The sequence below is a fragment of the Oncorhynchus masou genome, chromosome 21, assembly GCF_036934945.1.
Source record: "Oncorhynchus masou masou isolate Uvic2021 chromosome 21, UVic_Omas_1.1, whole genome shotgun sequence".
Lineage (NCBI taxonomy): Eukaryota > Metazoa > Chordata > Actinopteri > Salmoniformes > Salmonidae > Oncorhynchus > Oncorhynchus masou.
In genome coordinates this window covers 6,789,755-6,812,283 of record NC_088232.1, presented here as the reverse complement: position 1 = coordinate 6,812,283, position 22,529 = coordinate 6,789,755, and the positions used below count along the sequence as shown (strand labels likewise).

General features: G+C 43.3%; 1 protein-coding gene across 1 annotated transcript in view; it reads left to right on the top strand.

The window, feature by feature from the left end:
• LOC135508566 (uncharacterized) overlaps window positions 1-9,579 on the top strand; it is a 29,163-nt gene extending 19,584 nt beyond the window's left edge. The window contains exons 7-10 of the mRNA XM_064928843.1: window positions 825-1,752; window positions 7,190-7,521; window positions 7,881-8,011; window positions 8,182-9,579. Coding sequence (XP_064784915.1) covers window positions 825-1,752; window positions 7,190-7,521; window positions 7,881-8,011; window positions 8,182-9,297 — 2,507 coding nt within the window. The 3' untranslated portion in view covers window positions 9,298-9,579. The remainder of the gene's footprint in view (window positions 1-824; window positions 1,753-7,189; window positions 7,522-7,880; window positions 8,012-8,181) is intronic.
• The last annotated feature ends 12,950 nt before the right edge of the window (window positions 9,580-22,529 follow it).

Below are 22,529 nucleotides of genomic sequence, written 5' to 3'. Positions count from 1 at the left end.
AAAAAAAAATATATATATTCGAATGAGTAGGTGTGTCCAAACTTGACTGGTACTGTATATCTATTTTTAGACCTACAAATTCAAAATCAAATAGCTAAATAATCCACGGTATGACCATTTTAGAACAATAATAACCCCCCAGTCTTAAACTCTAGAGAAATAACATTTATTTGAGCATTTTGTCACTTGATAATGAATTAACAGTAGTTGTGAATGTTTTGACATTACCTTTGAGCTGTAGGTTGTCTTTGATCAGGTATTTTAATTGGAGCTGGCTGAATTCCAGACTGGCTGCTAGGTCACTGAGATATTTGTGCACCCATTTTTGTTGTTGTACATTTACAGCTTATTCTCCCCAATTTTGTGACATCCAATTGGTAGTTAGTCTTGTCCCATCGCTGCAACTCTCCTACAGACTCGGGAGAGGCGAAGGTCGAAAGCCATTTTTAACAGTATAGCTTCCGTCCGTCTCCTCGCCGGACGCAAACCGGGGACCCTCTGCTTTATTGTCGACGGAGTGTAGTACATTCCAAATCAAATGTCCATAGATTTGTTTCTGCATCTTTTCGCTCCTTGGGGAGCTTGTTCTAATGGTTCATGTTTTATTATCATAAAAAGAGAAATGGGTGTGCGCAGCTCAAATGTTCATAGTGACAAAAGTTCTGCGGGTGTCGCTGATGAAGGCTGCAGGTGCAAAGCATCCATTTGTTCTGGCCTCTGTTGCTTAACATGACATTTGAGCTGAGCACATGTGTGTACAGCAAATTGTTACTCATATAAACCTTTATATGTTCTTCTGTACAATTTGTGTTTACAGTCTGTAGTCCATGAAGACCTGCAGATATCAGGTGTTGCTGGCGGGAGAGACTGGACCTCTGAGGCGGCTGGACACAAACCCTGGCCTCAGATCAGGACAGTGGATCAGGAGCTGTCAAGCTTCCTTCCCAAGTCAGAACCAGCACCCAACCGTGAGGGACAGAGACTCCACCACCACACAGAACACAACCAGTGGACAGGGGGACTGAACAACCTCAGTCCTGGTGGTCATCAGAGAGACAGAGGCTCCAATCAGGGATCCAGTCTGCAGCCCAGACCCTTCTCTTCACAGTCTCAGTGCAGGGAAGGAGCAGGACCTGGGGATGATAGAGACAGACCCTCCTGTTCCTATGATACAAACACCACAGTTTCCATGATGAACAATGCAGGTCACCCTGGGCTTCAGCCATCACAGAAGGTGGTGGGCGACCCCCCTGGTGATTGTCTTTCAGGAAGTCTGTCTTCTTCAGGGTCTCGTCGAATGCCTGGTGACTGGGTTCATAGAAGTCCTGGGCCTGGGTCTATCCTTCCTAAGTTACCTCATGGTTACCCCACCAATACAGACAGGGTAAGGATGGGCGTTCACCACAAGATTTACCTTGCTTATAACACAGCACACAATCCCAACAACACCCAAACAATGACAAGAGGTCAAGGAGGGAGCTCAAAGACTAACCACCTGAGGACGGTGGCTCCTGCTTCTACCTCCGCTGGTGTCATTGGGTCACAACGTGGGGGGCTGAGCATTAGGACAGACGCAGACAAGCCGTACGCCTGCCCCACGTGTGGGAAGCGCTTTACTGAGGCGACCTATGTGAAGAAGCACCAGACCGTTCACACCAAGGAGAGGCCCTTCAAGTGCAAACTATGTCACAAGAGCTTCTCCTTCCTGACTAACCTTACCAGACATAGGAGTGTCCACAAAGGAGAGAAATCGTAGCAGTGTGGCTTGAGTTTTACACAGGGGATATCTGGGAACCATTCATTAGCTGACACGACCAAAAGTATGTGGACACCTGCTCGTCGAACATCTCATTCCAAAATCATGGGCATTAATATTGGTATCCCCTTTGCTGCTATAACAGCCTCCACTCTTCTGGGAAGGCTTTCCACTACATGTTGGAACATTGCTGCAGGGACTTCCTTCCATTCAACCACAAAATTATTAGTGAGATCGGGCACTGATGTTGGGCAATTAGGCCTGGCTCGCAATCGGCGTTCCAATTCATCCCAAAGGTGTAAGATGGGGTTGAGGTCAGGGCTCTGTGCAGGCCAGACAAGTTCTTCCACACCGATCTCAACAAACCATTTGTGTATGGACCTCACTTGGTGCACAGGGGCGTTGTCATGCTGAAACAGGAAAGGGCCTTCCCCAAACTGTTGTCACAGACTTGGATGCACAGAATCGTTTAGAATATTATTGCATGCTGTAGCGTTAAGACTGCCAGATTGTGAAGCGTGATTCATCAAACCAGAGAATGCGTTTCCTCTGCTCCAGAGTCCAATGGCGGGCAGCTCTACACCATTCCAGCCAACATTTGTCATTGCGCATGGTGCTCTTAGGCTTGTGTGTGGCTGCTTGGCCATAGAAACCTATTTCAGTTCTGTGATCTTGTGCGGCCTACTACTTCGCGGCTGAGGCATTGTTCCTACTAGACGTTTCCACTTCAAAATAACAGCATTTACAGTTGACCGGTGCAGCTGTAACAGGGCAGAAATTTGACAAACTGACTTGTTGGAAAGGTGGCATCCTGTGACGGCGCCACATTGAAAGTCACTGAGCTCTTCAGTAAGGTCATTCCAGCAGAAAATGCAAACAGCCCATGTATATGTAATACTAGTTAGTTTGCATATGTATATGTAGTACTAGTTAGTTTGTAGTTAATTCTGTTTGTTTTGGATGTAGTAGTGAACTGGAATAACTGAACCGAGGAAATAATGAGTATGATGAGGCAGGGTAGATGATATGGTGATGGTTGGTGTGAAGGTGTCTAAAAACTCTTCACTGGTATAAAGTATTGAAAATATGTGAAAGGTAATGTTGAACCTTTTCCAAAGTTTTCTCAAATGAATTTTATCAAAGCGAGGGTACTAGAGTTACAGAAAAATGTACCATAGTGAGACAAGTTATTCTACTTGTCACGTATCATTTTGTTCAATATAAGTACTGTACTTCATGTTATGTGAGTGTATGACCATTTTGTTGAAATTAAATTCAAAATTGACTCTGTACTGACTGACTTGGTTATTTTTGTATAATTTTAAGGACTGAGTTGCCTTTATCTCACTCTGACCAAAACATTATACTTCATTCATGAATCAACACATATGGAAAACCTTTTTTATTATTAACTCCAATGGCTCCATATTGTTAGGTACTTGAATCACAGTGTTTGAGATGGACTAGACTTATTTAAAAAAAAAAAAGTTTTACCCACCGTCCCACATTTAGGGGAACTAAACTATTTTTTATTATGTAACTATTTATTATTCTAAATATATATTTTTTTAAATTTCAAGGAGCCGTCCTTTTTCTTTTGGGGTTTTTTCTTTCCTTTTATTTGTTTCAATCGTAGGCATGTAATATCATTGACCGATGTTACAAATAACCATCCCACAATAGGGAAGTGGGAGCTAAAGGTTCATGGTCACCCAGACTACCAGCCACATCTCTCCCAGACCACCCAACCCTCTTCAGTCCACTACCTCGGTGTGGTGGACACACAAAAGCAAAGAAGCAATTACCTTAAACTAGAAAAGGACATAAACAGGAATCACATACAAAAAAACAAACAATGAATACAACTCAACAAACAAACAAAAACTAAACAAATAGAATTGTCATATTACTGGCAATCAGGAGCACCTTTCGTTTGTATATGAAATCAAGGCCCATCCTTCTTGATGTGTTATTTGGTCCCACTTATCAGTCAAATCTGGAGACCTCACATTTTCTTTTGCAATCTAGTGAATAATAGTTTTTGACAATTAGGTTGAAAGAGTCCAATACTAACATATTTGTTTTCTGAGTTTTAAAAATGGAAACCTACCCCAGCAGCAGGCAATTTTACTGTTTGTGGAAAAATAACAAAATCGTGTAAAACAGGGAGTAACCACTCTTGTACTTTTGTCCAAAAGTTAACACCTATGTGGCAATACCAGAAAATATGTAAGAAATCTTCCACTTCCACACGACAAAAACGGCAGAAAGGGGATTCTTCGATGCCCAATATTTGTAACATCTTATTAGTATTATTAGCCAAAAATATTTACAATATCTTCAACTGAAACATTCAGATTGTGGAGTCTAATGTTCTATAAATGCTTCCCCCAGTAAGAGTTGAAATTGTGTGGGAAGGCATCAAATTTGTTGTTTTTTCAAATTAAAATGGTACTTGTCTTTATTGATTGTATCTCTAGTTAACCATCTGTGAAATTTAATATGAGATCTACAAACAGTTTCTCTTTCCTTTCCCTTAACTTTTTCTTCCATTCTGTTGGAATTGCTGCCAGTACCTGATAGTAAATATTTTCCCATACAATTGTGCACAGTGTAAAATTCCCATTACTATCAATGATATAATTAAAAAATATATATATTCTTTTCCAGAAACACATTTCCAATTTTTTTAAATTTATCAGTATATTTGAATTCAACCATATGATCTGCCTCTGAATTTTCCTGGGGATAATGGCTCTGAATTCTACTGAGGATAATATTGAAAATGCAAGAAAGCTTTTATTGATTATTTGAAGAATAGTGCCTTCATAAAAAATGAATATCTCTTGAATTAATGCAGTGTTTTTAGAAATGTCAGAAAATGTATTGAAAATGACATACAGAAATATACCCACAAGTCAATATATGTTAAAATCACCTTTGGCGGCGATTACAGCTGTGAGTCTTTCTGGAGTTTTGCACACCTGAATTGTACAATATTTGCACATTGTTAACATTTTGTTTTTATTCAAGTTGGTTGTTGATCATAGCTAGACAGCCATTTTGAAGTCTTGCTATATATTTTCAAGCTGATTTAAGTCAAAACTGTAACTAGGCCACTCAGGAACATTCAATGTCATCTTGGTAAGCAACTCCTGTGTGTATTTGGCCTTGTGTTTTAGGTTATTGTCCTGCTGAAAGGTGAATTTGTCTCCCAGTGTGTTGGAATGCAGACTGAACCAGGTCTTCCTCTAGGATTTTCCTGTGCTTAGCTTTATTCCGTTTCTTTTTATCCTAAGAAAAAAAGTCCCTTGCTGATGACAAGCATACCCATAACATGATGCAGCCACCACCATGTTTTAAAATACACTGCTCAAACAAAATAAAGGGAACACTAAAATAACACATCCTAGATCTGAATGAATGAAATATTCATATTAAATACTTTTTTCTTTACATAGTTGAATGTGCTGACAACAAAATCACACAAAAATGATCAATGGAAATCAAATTTATCAACCCATGGAGGTCTGGATTTGGAGTCACACTCAAAATTAAAGTGGAAAACCACACTACAGGCTGATCCAACTTTGATGTAATGTCCTTAAAACAAGTCAAAATGAGACTCAGTCGTGTGTGTGGCCTCCACGTGCCTGTATGCCCTCCCTACAATGCCTGGGCATGCTCCTGATGAGGCGGCGGATGGTCTCCTGAGGGATCTCCTCCCTGACCTGAACTAAAGCATCCGCCACCTCCTGGACAGTCTGTGGTGCAACGTGGCGTTGGTGGATGGAGCGAGACATGATGTCCCAGATGTGCTCAATTGGATTCAGGTCTGGGGAACAGGCGGGCCAGTCCATAGCATCAATGCCTTCCTCTTGCAGGAACTGCTGACACACTCCAGCCACATTTTCCTGCAGCAGGAGGAACCCAGGGCCAACCGCACCAGCATATGGTCTCACAAGGGGTCTGAGGATCTCATCTCGGTACCCAATGGCAGTCAGGCTACCTCTGGCGAGCACTTGGAGGGCTGTGTGGCCCCCCCAAAGAAATGCCACCCCACACCATGACTGACCCACCGCCAAACCGGTCATGCTGGAGGATGTTGCAGGCAGCAGAGCGTTCTCCACGGCGTCTCCAGACTCTGTCACGTCTGTCACGTGCTCAGTGTGAACCTGCTTTCATCTGTGAAGAGCACAGGGCGCCAGTAGCAAATTTGCCAATCTTGGTGTTCTCTGGCAAATGCCAAATGTCCTGCACGGTGTTGGGCTGTAAGCACAACCCCCACCTGTGGACGTCGGGCCCTCATACCACCCTCATGGAGTCTGTTTCTGACCGTTTGAGCAGACACATGCACATTTGTGGCCTGCTGGAGGTCATTTTGCAGGGCTCTGGCAGTGCTCCTCCTGCTCCTCCTTGCACAAAGGCAGAGGTAGCGGTCCTGCTGCTGGGTTGTTGCCCTCATACGGCCTCCTTCACATCTCCTGATGTACTGGCCTGTCTCCTGCACCTCCATGCTCTGGACACTACTCTGACAGACACAGCAAACCTTCTTGCCTCAGCTCTCATGTGCCATCCTGGATGAGCTGCACTACCTGAGCCACTTGTGTGGGATCTAGACTCCGTCTCATGCTACCACTAGAGTGAAAACACCACCAGCATTCAAAAGTGACCAAAACATCAGCCAGGAAGCATCGGAACTGAGAAGTGGTCTGTTGTCACCACCTGCAGATCCAAAATCAGTGTCGATGAAGGGGAGGAGACAGGTTAAAGAAGGATTTTTAATCCTTGAGACATTTTTGTGTGCCATTCAGAGGGTGAATGGGCAACACAAAAGATGTGTCTTTGAACAGGGTATGTTAGTAGGTGCCAGGCACACCGGTTTGAGTGTGTCAAGAACACTGCTGGGTTGTTCACGCTCCACAGTTAACCATGGGAATCAAGAATGGTCCACCACCCAAACGACATCCAGCCAACTTGACACAAATGTTGGAAGCATTGGAATCAACATGGGCCAGGATGCCTGTGGGATGTTTTCAAACCCTTGTAGTCCATAACCAACTAATTGAGGCTGCTCTGAGGGCCCAGGGGGATGCAACTCAATATTAGGAAGGTGTTCCTAATGTTTTGTACACTCAGTGTTTGTGTAGGGTTGGATGGTGCAATTGGTGTGCCCCCCGAATTTGTGACAAAATGTGCAATTCACACTCCGATCTGTAAAAGGCAGCAGCAATAGGTTATGCCACGCAGCTTCTAGCCTACCGGAAACGCATACGAAGAAGAAAGGGAAGTGAACAGTGACCAAGAAACAATTTCCACGTTAGCGTTTTTGTTGTTATTTAGACGTTTATTAACAACCTGTAACTCATAATATGACTCATTTAACTGCACAGCATCGAATACTTATCCCATGTGATGTTTAATTCGCTCTAGAGACAGAACGAGGTTGATAGATGTTAGCAAGGTAACGCTAGCTAACTTGCTAACAATGGCTAACTGTATGGTTTTTCACACTCAAATAGCCTCCATCATGGAGGTGCTAGCGAATGCAGCCGTGGCAGAGATCTGTAAACTCGTAGACGACGACTATGCAGTGTTTCGTTTAGAAATAACTCAAAGCCGGAAAGAAAACAGGACATTGCGGAGGAAACTACTAGAACTGAAGGTGGCACGTGAGCGCGCAGAGAGGACAATGCGAGAGCGCGTCGTCGCCAGTCGTCCCAGTAGTGTCAAGATCCTCGACAGATACAGAGGAATGGCAAGAGGTACGTTTTGCTGCTTGGCCTGTCGCGGATAAAAAAATAGCCCAGTGCCTGACGCCCTGTTACCATCTGTTAAGATGTTACCCATAATTGGTTCTTGGTTAATTTTCGGATTGTATGCAGTAATTCATCTGATTACTTAGCAATCTTGCGCAAAGCGACTATCATATTCTAAACACTGATTTAATGCATTGACTATTTACTCAAAAACAATTATGCATAATATATTGGTCAATACAATAAATGGTTTACCAGGAAGTTATGAGAAGTGTTACCTTACATCCTTGACAATTGTAGGCATTGTTAATAGTGTACAGTATAGCATTGACAGTAGTTAACCTAACCACCTCAATCACTGTCAGGTGAAGGACATCCCACTGGAGGCCAAAGGAGCTTTGTGAAGCCAGCGGGACACAATACATGGAGAGATGACCAACCAATCACTGTTGATGAGGGTGGTGCAACCTCAAACCAGCATGTTATTGTAATAGAGGTTAGTGTAAAAGTGTTTCATTACAAATTACAGTTACTTTGGAAATCAAATGTGGCCTGTTTGTCAGTAAGGCTCCCCTCAACTTTTCACTTGCTTACATGTACATCCTCATTTATCTGCCATAGGGGAGCTTGTGAGACTTCCCTACAACATTGATATCCTTGTGTCAGTCTGCAGATGCAGAGGCTACAGGTCCTGGGGTCAAGCAGGAGAGGTCTGAAGGAGAGGAGGATCCATGGCACAGCAGAGACATCCAGACTGGAGTAGTTGGAGCACCCCCTGTAGCCACAGAGGACCCCACCACCGCCCCAGCACCGCCCAGGACCCGACGCAGCATCACGGAGGTCAGTGGAACGCAGAACGCCGTCCTCAAGTCAGAGACCAAGACTTTAACTGTAACACACAGGCTCTTAAACACAGGATCTGACCACAGATCAGACCCAGAGAGACTGGGGCTGGGGAGATTGGGCTGTCCTCCTGCTCCCGGCTCAGAGTTCTTACCGGTATTTCACCAGAGCCAGAGGATGGTTCATTCCCGTGGTGATAGTGATGTGTTAGACACTGGCGGTGATGATCCGTCTTATTCTTACGCTACAGAAATGGACCCTGACAACATGCCCTTGGGTTTAGAGACACAGACTGATCTGTCTAGAGGGGAGTGGAACCAGTACGGTAGTAGTGTATACTCTGAAGGGCACCTAGATAAGGAAGGGGAGGTTATAGTGGTAGATGAAGTGACAGTGAAAGTGGAGGGCGACGCTCCTCCCACATGGAATGCAGATAGTCACCTTGGAGATGGACACTCACAGGGCAGAGATTTCTTAGATTACAGGGAAAGCTTAGAGACTGATCTAAATATCACCACCCACTCCCCTTTACACTTGTTCGGGGATCACGACCCAGTGTCCACATCGATGGGGCCTTCCGATTCACACAGCCACGTCCTTTTCGATCAGGTATTGAACTCAAACGACAGGACTAGAGTCACGGCTCAGGGAGTGGGAGCCACATCAGGCAATAGTAAAGAGAAACGGTTCCTCTGCATGTTCTGTAACAAAGGCTTCAGTTGCCTCCAGAAGGTGGAGAGGCACCAGAGGGTCCACACAGGGGAGAAACCCTACAGCTGTACCCAGTGTGAGAAGAGGTTCTCCCGCCAGGACCATCTGAAGATGCACCTGAAAGTCCACACAGGAGAGAGGCCGTTCGCCTGTACGCACTGTGGGAAGAGGTTTTCAGAGAGGAGATATCTCAGGATACACCAGCAGAAAAACCATTCCACTCTATAACATAAAGTAACCATTCCACACAATCTTCTGACTTTTAGATCAAACCCTGCATTATTTTAAATGTCAGCAGAAAAGATCCACAGATTGTGTGATATTTAAGCCTAAAAGGTCTTTCATATTATTTGTTCTTTGTAGGCTATATGATGTTCAAACTTTCCCAAGGCAATTAGTGAGAAAAATAATTCAGTTTATCATGTTCATGCTGATTTCGTTGAGAGTTGTGTGGTTTTCATATGGTGTATTTAACACTTGTTTGTTTAATAAACAAAAAATTTAACTTTTTATTCTAAGACTTTCATTGACTCTAGACCCACACACTAACAAAAACCTATTGTACATGTTAAAATAGTTTGTCAGGTTTGTCAGATGACTTGTCCCACATTGCCATATTTACAGTACCAGTCAAAAGTTGACACACCCACACATTCAAGGGTTTTCCCTATTTTTTACTATTTTTTACATTGTTGAATAATATTGAAGACAACTTTGAAATAACACATGGAATCATATAGTAACCAAGAGTGTTAAATACATCTACATTTATTTTAGATTATTCAAAGTAACCACCCTTTGCCTTGATGACAGCTTTGCACACTCTTGGCATTCTCTCAACCAGCTTCACCTGGAATGCAGAATGCAGTGGTAGCCATGCTGATTAAGTGTGCCTTTTTAATTCTAATTAAATCACTGACAGTGTCACCAGCAAAGCACCATCACACCTCCTCCTCCATGCTTAAGTGGGAACCTCACATGCAGACATCATCCGTCCACCTACACTGCGTCTCAAAGATACAGCGGTTGGACACAAAGAGCTGAAATTTGGACTCATCAGACCAAAGGACAGCTTTCCACCGGTCTAATGTCCATTGCTCGTGTTTCTTGGCCCAAGCAATTATTTTTATTGATGTCCTTTAGTATTGGTTTCTTGGTCATGAAGGCTGGATTCATGCAGTCTCCTCTGAACAGTTGATGTTGATGTATCTGTTACTTGAACTCTGATGCGTTTATTTGGGCTGTAATTTCTGAGGCTGGTAACTCTAATGAACTTATCGTCTGTAGCAGAGGTAACTCTGGGTCTTACTTTCCTGTGGTGGTCCTCACGAGAGCCAATTTCATCATAGCTCGATTCGTTTTTGCGACTGCACTTGAAGAAATGTACAAAGTTCTTGAAATGTTCCATATTGACTGACCTTAATGTCTTAAAATAATGATGGACTGCCAAGTCCACAATATGGACTTGGTCTTTTACCAAATAGGGCTATCTTCTGTATACCCCCCCCCCCCCCCTACCTTGTCACAACACAACGGATTGGCTCAAATGCATTAAGGAGGAAAGAAATTGCACAAATTAACTTTTAACAAGGCACACCTGTTAATTGAAATGGATTCCAGTTGACTACCTCATGAAGCTGCTTGAGAGAATGCCAAGAGTGTGCAAAACTGTCAAGTCAAAGTGTGGCTACTTTGAAGAATCTCAAATATAAAATATATTTAGATTTGTTGAACACTTTTGGTTACTACATGATTTCATGTGTTACTTTATAGTTGATGTCCTCACTATTATTCTACAACGTAGAAAATAGTAAAAAATAAATAAAAACCATTGAATGAGTAGGTATGTCCAAACTTTTGACTGGTACTGTATGTCCCCCGTGATGGGTTTAACAACAATGAAGTAATTCTGTAACCACAGTATAGGACTCAAACATAGTGGGGATGGGTAAACCCTCCATATTGAAAGTGTGTTTTATCTGTGTGTACATGTACATACCTGAGGGAGTGTATGTATGTAATCTGTATAAGTTGTCTCTTCTAGGAGGAGGGTCCAGAGGTGCTGCTGGTTAAGGAGGAGGGGTGTGAGGAGGGTCTGGAAACCCCTGAGGTGACCATTGTCATGGAAGACAGCCAGACTACACCTCCTCCTGAACCCCCAGCTGAGCAGCACAGGACAACACACAGTCTCACAGAGGTAAGCCCACAGTAAACGAGTTTGAATGTTATTAGGTCAGTGCCTGTATCCACAAAGCCTTTCAGAGTAGGATTTCTGATCTAGGATTAGTTTAGCCTTTTAGATCATAATGACTAAGATTATATAGACAAGTGGGACCTGATTCTCGATCAATACTCTGAGACTGTTTATTGATAAGGACCCAGGTCTTTATTAATTTTGCCTTAAGTGTGGGACCATGCCTTTTAATTATCAAACCAATAAAGAGTGTCAAGTAATCAATTCAACTAACACGTTTGTGTAGTATCACATCAATCCCTCATTGCCCAATCAGAAGATGCTCCATAGGTGGGTGCTCAAATCAGATCTCTTGATCCAACATTATCACTCTATCTCTTACAGTCAGTAGTCATAGAGGATGGGAAGCCTGATCTGCTGCTAGTCAAAGAGGAGACGATAGAAGACGGACCAGAGAGCATTGATCTGCTGAGTGGACTAAAGATGGGGGAGCAAGGTAAGAGAGAAATACATATAGCCTACATACAGTAGTAGATCTTCAATGGGAATAGTGATGTACCTGGTTATTTTTTCATCATTCATAAAATGAAATCAGTACAATGTATGTTTACATACTAAAACACACAATGTATGAACTTCACCAGGTAATTGACAAAAAACAAAACTATCTACAGTTCTCTGCCATGTTTGTAAAGTCTATTTTGTAACCTTTAGGTGATTGGCTGGATGATAACAGAGGAGACTGGGCGGCCGTCTTGGATTTCCAGACCCCGATCGGTGCAGCTAAGGTTCCAGGGAACAACATCACTGAGCAGGCCAGGACCAGTGACGACATAGTTGAGGTCAGTGTCCTCAACTCTGGGTTGGGGAACAACACTGTTAACCACAACCAGAAACAGACAGTCGAACACAAAACAACGACCAAACTTAGTATCCATAACAACAGATAGTCTGAGACAAGGTTGAGGCGTCGATTTGGTCTGCGGGGACGGAGAGGTGTCGGTATGTGGCTTGAGAAAACAGACACAGACTGGGCTAGCGATGCTAGGTCCTGCTTCTATAGTAACCCCCTAACAGGTGCTGCCTTCAGCCTGCCTTTTATGGGATCTTTCAAGTGGAATATGGACCCTGGGACAAAACAGACACTTCCTAGCCTTCGTCCACCCTACACTTTCCGAATGTTAAACCAGTCCTCAGACAATGTCAGTGCCTCAACATTAATTAGCCCATTGACAAATAACAGTAGTAGAGACAGAATCCGTAAAGGTGGCAGCGCCACAGAGAGGCGGTTCCCGTGTTCGTCCTGTGGGAAGGCCTTCAGTTTCCCCCAACAGGTGAAGAGTCACCAGAGGATTCACACCGGGGAGAAACCGTTTGGTTGCCACCTGTGCCAGGGCAGTTTCTCCCAATCGTCCAGCCTGAAGAGGCACCATGGGGTCCACACGGGGGAGAAACCCTACAGCTGCCCCCAGTGTGAGAAAAGGTTCTCCAACCAGCACCAGCTGAAGATGCACCTGAAGGTCCACACGGGAGACATGAACTAGTTGGTTTGTTCTCAATTAGTTTGGTTTTAGAGGTATAGGGAACTGGATGAGGTGAAATGAGGAAAGAATGAGTATGATGAGGTAGAGTAGATGGTATCTATAAAAATTCTTCACTAATGAAAAGTTACAACCTTATCCTGTTGTTTGATGCTGGTGTTTTATAATGAGGAAATTATAGTGCCTTAATTCATGTTTACTTGATATAAAGTGGTGAAACTGAGTGTAATGTTTAACCTTTTCCATAGTATTCTAAAATTAATTTTATCATTGCGAGGGTACCAGATTTACAGAAAATGTTAAGTGTTACCATAGTGAGAAAGTGATTCTACTTGTCACGTATCATTTTGTTGAAATTAAATAAAAAGCTGACTGACTTGGTTATTTATGGATCATTGCAGGGACTGAGTTTCCTTTATCTCAGTCGAACCAAAACAGTATACTTAATTATTGAATCAATGCATATGGAATTGTTTTTATAATAAACACCAATGGCTCTATATTGTTAGGTACAGTATTTCAATCAGTGTTAGAGATGTTTGACTGTGGTTACCATTTTATAATGTCATGTTTCTGTATGTACAGCAAAGAGTTTCTTATATAAACCTTTGTTCTTCTGTTCAATTTGTGTTTACAGTCTGCAGTCAATGAGGACCAGTTGATATCTGATGTTGCTTTTGGGAGAGACTGGACTTCTGAGGTGCCTGGTCACAAACCCTGGCCCCGGATCAGAACCCTGGGTCCGGAGCCGTCACTCTTTCTTCCCGGGTTGAAACCAGGACAGAACCACAAGGGACAGAGACTCCACCACACAGAACACAACCAGTGGACAGGTGGACTGAATAACCTCAGTCCTGGTGGTCATCAGAGAGACAGAGGCTCCAATCAGGGATCCAGTCTGCAGCCCAGACCCTTCTCTTCACAATCTCAGTGCAGGGATGATACAGGGCCTGGGGCTGATGGAGATAGACCCTCCTGTTCCTATGATACAAACACCACAGTATCCATGATGAACAGAGCAAGTCACCCTGGGCTTCAGCCTTCACAGAGAGTGGTGGGAGAAACCCTGGGTGGTAGTCTATCAGCAGGTCTGTCTTCTCCTTCAGGGTTTCATCTAATGCCTGGTGACTTGCTTCATAGAAGGTCTGGACCTGGATCTAGGCTTCCTCAGTTACTTCATGGTTACCCCACCAATACAGACAGGGTCAGAATGGGTGTTCATCACAAGAGGTATCTAGCTTATAACACAGCACACAATCCCAACAACACCCAACCAATGGCTAGAGGTCAAGGAGGGAGCTCAAACACTAACCACCTGAGGGCAGTGGCTCCTGCTTCTACCTCTGGTGTCATTGGGTCACAACGTGGGAGGCAGAGTATTAGGACGGATGCAGACAAGCCATACGCCTGCCCCATGTGTGGGAAGCGCTTCGCTGATGCAAATTATGTGAAGAGGCATCAGACTGTTCACACCAAGGAGAAGCCCTTCAAGTGCAAACTATGTTACAAGAGCTTCTCCTTCTTGACTAGCCTTATTAGACATAAGAGTGTCCACAAAGGGGAAAATCATAGCAGTGTGGCTTGAGAAGTACGCAGGGGATGTCTGGGAACTATTCTTTAGCTGAAATATAGTTCTCATGTGAAGTGTCTTGGGGTAAGAGGATAATTAATCACATACCCCTTATTAACTTTTAATTTAAAAACAGGCTTGTGTAAATACTGGTTTTTAGAGAGACAATAAACCTAGGCTAGAACAAAGACTGTTTAATATTTACCTTACTGAGGTAATGTAGATGGAATAAATTAATTATACTTTTCTAAACAAGTCTGCTCTCAGCTTGAAAGATACAGTACTTCTCATAGGAGATTTGATGTGTAACATAATAAGCAGTACCATACTTCCAAGAACAGCACGCATCCATTTTTCATTTAGCTACACCTTTGAGCTATGATGCCAACCAATAACGAAGGTTACGTATGTAACCACGGTTATGTGAGCTATATGGATCACTCCAATATATTGGTATCACTACGTGGTAGAGGGATACATCTGAGATGAGGATTTACAGATTTATTCCAGTGTACGGCTGGGGTATGCCCCTATAAATATACCCCATGGCAGCGACACACGTTCTCTACATAATTTGAGGCGCCACTAGCACCGTAGAGGATTGGAGTAACCCATATAGCTCACATAACTGTGGTTACATACATAACCTTTTATTTTTCACTATATTGGATCACTCCAATATATTGGTATACCCGTACCCGATTTAGTCTGTGCTAGAAGTACCTGGCCAGTCAGCGGCGAAGTCCCAGCGCCGGATCGAGATGCAAGAGCCGTCAATGTGGAAGGGGGGTCCCGGCAATGTCCCGGGATGAGGCGGCTACGCCGAGGACTGCTGTAGAAACCACAGAGGCAGGTGCCACATTTACCCGATAGTACCTAGCAAAGGTGCGAGAGGAAGCCCAGCTGGCCGCAGCACAGATATCAGCGAGGGGCACTCCTCTCAGTAGAGCCCAGGACACAGCCACACCTCGTGTTGATTGTGCCACTACAGATCCCAGCACTGGCCTGCCAGCCAGGCGGTATGCTGTCGTAATCGTGTCCACGATCCAGTGAGAGAGCCGCTGCTTTGATAGCCCAGGCATCAGGACTCTCTTACCGTAGCAGACAAAGACCTGGTCTGTTGTTCACGCTGACCATATCTGCTCCACATAGGCAGCCAGTGCCTGCACAGGGCACAGCATGCCGGAGGGAGGCCCTCCGGTTAGAAGCCAGTGTCCCTCCGCCACTGTCAGAGGGTCGTAAGCAGACAGGATAAAAGGGATGTCTGACAGACCCTTCGGGAGAAATTAAGAGTTGGGGAAGAGTTGGGGCAAAGAGATATACTTCTTCCACCGGGGTCCATCCGGTAGCACTCAGAACTTACCGAAAGAGCATGGAGCTCACCCTCTTCATGGAAGTAATCGCTACCAAGAAAGCCACCTTCATAGAGAGGTGGTTCCAGGGTGGCAGACTCCCAACAGTTCAAAGGAGGCTTTGCCAAAGTTGCCAAGACCACATCCAGATCCCAGCTCACCATTGAGAGGATCCTAGCTGGACGCAGGTGACAAACCCTCTTCATAAAACTGGAGACCAAGGGATGGCACCCCACTGGCCTGTCCATATTTCACACATGGCAGGCAGATATAGCAGCCAAATACCCTCAGTGTAGAGACTGCCAAGCCCTCATCCAAACCAGACTGCAGGTATTGGAGGACTTACTGCACCATGCATGACTCGGGCACAATCTCAATACCAGTGCACCAAGAGCAGAACAATCGCCAGCGCAACTGGCATGCTGTGGTTGTAGCCGGTGCCCTTGCCCGTCTGTGCTGACCAGCTCCGGCGGCACAACGTCAGCATCTCCACCCCACCTGAGAGAAAGGAGCGACAGCGCCACCTCAACAATGCCCTGAGGCACTGTGTGGTGGCGTTTCGGGTGCAGCCGGTGTGAGATGAACCACCATTGAAGAGGCCAGATTTGAAGCAGGCCCAGGGGAATCAGCAACAAGGCCACCGTCAGCAAGCCCAACAGGCGTTGGCAGGTCAAGGCGGATTTTACCCACCCCTGCCAAAAGTGGTTGAGGCAAGATAAGTTCGCCTGAACCCTTCTGGAGGGCAGGCGTGCTCATGAGGACTGAGTCCAGCTCCATGACAATGAAGGCCACCCTCTGGGTTGGCGTCAGATGACTCTTGTCGTTTACAGTAATGCCCAACCCGCCGATGTGGGTCAGGAGCATGTCTCTGTGTGACAGGACCTGGGTCCAGACAACCGTCCAGATAATTGAGGATCAACAATCCTCGGGACTTGAGAGGTGCCAGGTCAGCATCCATGAACTTTGTGAAAGTGCGGGGTGCCAAGGAGAGCCCAAAGGGAAGATCCTAAATTCGTAAGCTGTCCCTTCAAAAGTGAATCGGAGGTACTGCCATGTGGCCAGCCTCAAACAGCCAGTGAGTTTACTTCCACGCAAGATATTAATACACTTATTATTCTTAATACATTTACACATATTACACTTACCAAGCGAACTTCAGGAAGTTTGTACCTCAAACCATATGAACGTCTGCCGAGAAAATAAAAAAGAACGTGTGTCGCGGCCTTGGGGTCTATATATAGGGGCGGACCCCAGCCTTGACACAGATGTACACCGGAGTGAATCTGTAAATCCTCGCCTTGGATGTATCCCTCTGTTGCAGAGTGATACCAATATATCCTAGTGATTCAATATAGTGAAACATAGCAGGGTATTGCGGAGTAAACTACAGCTGCTGGAACTGAAGGTGGCACGGGAGCAGAGGACAATGCAAGAGCCCGTCATCCCAGTAGTGTCAAGATCCTCGGTATCTCCTCCAATATGTCTACCAGAATGTCTTAAAAGGTATTAGAAATACATCAAAACACGTTGATGTTGAAGACCCATACCAACATTGCCTTGTGGATTGAAATTCCGTTACCAAAAACCCACATCTTTAAGATATTCTCTCCCTCATGAGGAGAGAGGATCAAATAAAAGTTCAGATGTAATAAGTGAAGGTAGACCTATCAATTAGTTATTGTTTTTACTGATATCAATTTTGTTTCTGAATTATTAAGAGATTAAAACTCAATATATAAAATCACTAATGGAACTTCGTCAATGGAATTGGCTGCAATGAGAAATCCTACTGCTCACAAACCACAGTTGAGTCACCTGCTACTGTCCACAGTGACATACTGTTATGTTCAGCTGATAACTGTTTTCTTTCTCTTTCTGTCACCTGGTGGTCAAAGTAAGTGTGTGAATAGTCTGGACAGCCCCCCCCCCCCTCTCTCTTTTTTTCTCTCTCTCTCTCTCCAATTAATGTCACCCCTCCTGGCTCTTACTGACACCTACCCATGAGCCCCATCTTTCCATTTATTGTAACCAGCTTGCTCACTCACTGAGCACAGACTGACCAGATGTCTACATTTATTCTGTCTGCCCTGGCATTGATTTCGAAGTCCACAGACGCCAGTTTATGTTCCTGTCCGGACCAGCCTTTATTTTAATGTCCGTAGACGTCTGGACCACCATTCATTTTTCCAAACATTGACGTTCATGATTGGTTCAGATTTTGTCCCATCCGGACCAATTCTGAACCAGTCACAGACGTCTATGTTTCACATGTTTGGACAGTACAGTAGAGCACAGTAAATACAAGTAGAGTAAAGTTCAGTACAGTCCTGTACTGTTGAGTAGAATAGAGTGGAGTAGAGTTCAGAAGAGCACACTGGAGTTGAGTACACTAATGTACTGTACTCTATTGAGCTCTACTGTGCTGTACTTTGATGTTCAAACTTGTGAAACATAGAGGTCAATAGCTGGTTCAGATTTGATCTGGGCTGGACCAACCAAATTTGGTCTTGGTTTATGGCGGAGCTCATTAAAATAATAGCCTGTATGTAGAATAATACCCAAATATGCAAAGGAGGATATTGCTTATTTCTATCTTAGTGTACCAATTTATTATACATCACCATGAAGAGAATTACATTCATATCAATAAATAAGCATTTCTGCATAGCTAGTAGAGGGACTCATGATGAAATTAATTTACCACAATTCTGTTACCGGGTATAAATCCACTTCACTTACTGTAGTTCAAAAACCAAAATCTTTTTTTCTCAACTCAAGGTGCCATGTCATAGCTGACACCCCATTCTTTCTGCAGACATCTTTGAATCTTAGCAGATATTTATGATTTTGGAAAACGTGGTCACACAAACTGAGAGAAATTTTCCCAAAATTATTTTACTTAACTTTTCATCTGCACAGTTCCTCCAGTAAATGTGTTTTTGTGTTCCTATACATTGTTCAAAGTAGGCCTTATGCATAGAGTTGTATGGTTTGTTAAACTGTTCAATCAATGGTTTTTCGTTTGGCATACATTTTAGGGGAAAATTCTAAGTCTCAGCGCAATTCCGTTACCATGGAATTGCCCATTTGTTAACCACATATGGTTAACCAGAATTGGGTCTTGGTCAGTTTTTGGATAGTAAGGCAATAATTCCCCTGATTACTTAGCTATCTTGCACAAAGACACAATATCATATTCTAACCACATTCTTGATTTACCTGCATTTCCTATTATTTACTAATTGAAAACAATATGATGCATAGAACATAATCAATCGATCTATGAATAGTATATCAAGAAGTTATGCGAAGTGTTACCTTACATCCTTGCCAATTCTAGACCGTGTCAAATAAGTGTGCAATATAACTTTGAGCATTGACAGTAGCGTCGTGCCTTTACTGTGATTAAATGAGATTCCATTTTCAAATCGATTACCTAATGTTTAATTATTTGATTAAATTAATCAGGCAATAACGAACTCATTAGGAATCCGGGGGAAACGGAAGCATTAGTTTAAAAAGAGCGGCTATCTTCCGAATCCACAGATCTGATTATATTTTATGTCAATAGCAGTCAATCATTAATTATTCTTTACCTTCTATCAGTCTCATCTGAACGTAGTAAACTTCTTTTTTTTTAAATCTGCACGAACCCTAGAATAAATTATGAATCAGCAACATACAAATTGGCTTAATTATTTATTTACTAACTAACTAAATAATCACAGAATACATAACAAACAAACAGTATATATTGGTTACAATGGTAGAAAAGTCCCTAGTGGGCTAAGCCGATATGACGGCTTGGTAGACGAAGGGAGTGTGGACTGAGAAAGAGCGAGAAAGACAACATGGATTCAGGACATGAAGTTGAAGTCAGTCTTTCGTGGTTGTAGGTGGTTAGAATGGATACTTCAGGGTACCATTCAGACATATTCTCATAGATCGCTGTTTCTGCAGTTGTCTGTATTCTCGTCCTAGATTTACGTAATTTCTGGCTGCAAACTAGTAATTATACGTCTAAGATTTGCTCTTATTCTGTAGGAATCGATAGTCTCAGAGTTTAACCCTTTCCAGCCATGTAGCCAATGCTCCACGAGGTATAATCTTGTCCTTTGGTAGAGTTGTAAATTTAAACCACTTCACAAACCAGCGTCACCCAGCATTTTGGTCTTAGAAATTCAACCATTTGCAACCTTAGTTTACACCTGTGTTTGCTTGGTCTGGTGTGAATCTCATCAGGAGTGGGTTTTTTACGTTTCAGTAAAAAAAGGGCGGTTCCATGAAGCCTAATGTGATGTCTGGGCTCACGGGGGTGTGGCCACTGACTAGTTAATCTTTATCTGAAAACCCATACTCTCATTTACAAGGTTGTCACATGACATCTTTAAACATGAAACTATTTGTGAAATCACATTAATTTCACAATATTTAGATGTAATCCTAACAGCTGGGAAATGTACACCTTAAGAGATACCTTTATGTGTGTTTCCTGTCCTTTATGAGATCACCAAATGAAACACACTCAACATAACTGTCCCTTAAGTCCCACATTTTCAAAAGTAGAAAGAATGTTTAATTCTCCCATTTTGGGGAGTTCGGAGTTTTGCCAAGTGAAGTCCTTTGTTCTCTCTCTGTGCTCTCTCCCTCTCTTTCTGCATGACCAGGGGGAGAGAGTCTGCTGATGAGGGGAGTGGAACCTCACACCAGCACATTATCATGATAGAGGTTTGTAATAGTATTACATCAAAATTACCGTACGTCAAATGTGGCCAGTTTTTTTCAGAAAGGCTCCCCTCAGCTATTCACTTGCTTAAATGTACATCCTTAAATGTACATTTCTGCCATAGGGGAGCTTGTGAGACCTACTACATTGTTATCCAATTCAACTCATGTACCGGTAATAACCTCCTCTCTTCTTGTCAGTTTGCAGTTGCAGGCCCTGGAGGATCGTCTCTGGTCAAGCAGGAGAGGACTGAAGGAGAGACATCCAGACTGAAGCTGCTGAAGCGCACCCTGTAGCCACGGAAGACCTCACCAGCGCCGCCCAGGACCCGACGGGGCATCGCAGCATTTCTCCTCCTCCTAAACATGTCTGTCCTCACTCGCTCTCGCATCAATAACTCCACAACTGCTAGTAAATTCACGAATGCTTTTCTATCCCTTAACACTGATCATGTTATTTTCTTCACACCGATGATTTGGTGAACAGTTTCAATTACATACTGTATGTCAGGCTGCTTAAGACTCAGTTATAACTAAGAATAAATTGTCTGCCAGTGTCTCACCCAGGTTAAATGAACACACTCGTGGTTGAAAAAAATGAAATTAGAAAGGCTGAACATAAATGGAAGGCCTGCAAACTTAAAGTATTCTATGAGATAATGAAGGATCTGATAAAGAATTATGTTGCTCTTATGCTACTTCTCTACACTGAACTACTTCTCTACCTTGATCTACTTCTCAAACCCGATCTCTAAGAACTCCCACAACTTGAAAATTCTGTTTAAGACAATTGAGCGTGTTGTTGGTGTCCCTCAGGGGTCAATTCTGGGCCCCATCCTTTTTCCCCTGTATATGCTTCCCCTTGGTGACATCACCCGCAATCATTACATTCAGTTTCACTGCTATACGGATGACACGCAGCTCTATTTACCAATCAGACACAGTGACCAAGCTAGCGTAGCTAGTAGCTACCCTTCACAGGTCTCTTGCTGACATCAAATGTTGGATATTTGACCATTTTTCTCCGGCTCAATGATTTAAAAAAAATCTGAGGTTGTTGTATTTGACCCCCACCTTGCTAGAACTCAGGTTGTAGATATTGGTCATTTATCCACAAATGTAAAGCCTATGGCCTTAAACCTTGATTTCTTTTTGGCCCTGACCTAAACCTTGATCTGCATGTAAAAAAATCATGTCAATTTCTGCTTTTATCATCTAAGAAATATAGCTAAAGTCAAGTATTTTATCTCAGTCACTGATCTGGAGAAACTTATAAATGCTTTTATTTCCTAAAGACTAGATAATATACAGTACCAGTCAAAAGTTTGGACACAGCTACTCATTCAAGGGGTTTTCTTTATTTGTACTATTTTCTACATTGTAGAATAATAGTGAAGACATCAAAACTATGTAATAACACATTTGGAATCATGTAGTAACCAAAGAAGTGTTAAACAGATCAAAATATATTTTATATTTAAGATTCTTCAAAGTAGCCAGTCTTTGCCTTGATGACAGCTGGAAAATGGTTAAAGACCTGGAGAATAAACCCTCCTCCTTAATGTTGATGTTTGTTACTGACAAGAAGCACATGGCTGAGCTCTTTAATCACCACTTCATTAGGTCAGGATTCCTATTTGACTCAGCCATGCCTCCCTCCCTAGCCAACATTTCCCACCCCTTCTAATGCGACTATCCCCGATTCTTCTCCCTCTTTTTCCCCTGCCCCGCTACAAAGTTTCTCCCTGCAGGCAGTCACGGAGTCCGAGGTGCTAAAGGAGCTCCTTAAACTTGACCCCAAAAAAACCTCTGGATCAGATGGTTTAGACCCCTTTTTCTTTAAGGTTGCAGCCCCTATCATTGCCAAGCATGTCTCTCCTTTCTAGGGAGGTTCCCATTGCTTGGAATGCAGCCACAGTTCGTCCTTCATTTAAAGGGGAGATCAAGCTGATTCTAACTGTTATAGGCCTATTTTTATTGTTGCCCTGTTTATCAAAAGAGTTGGAAAAACTTGTCCATAATCAACTGACTGGCTTTCTTGATGTCTATAGTATTCTCTCGGGTATGCAATCTGGTTT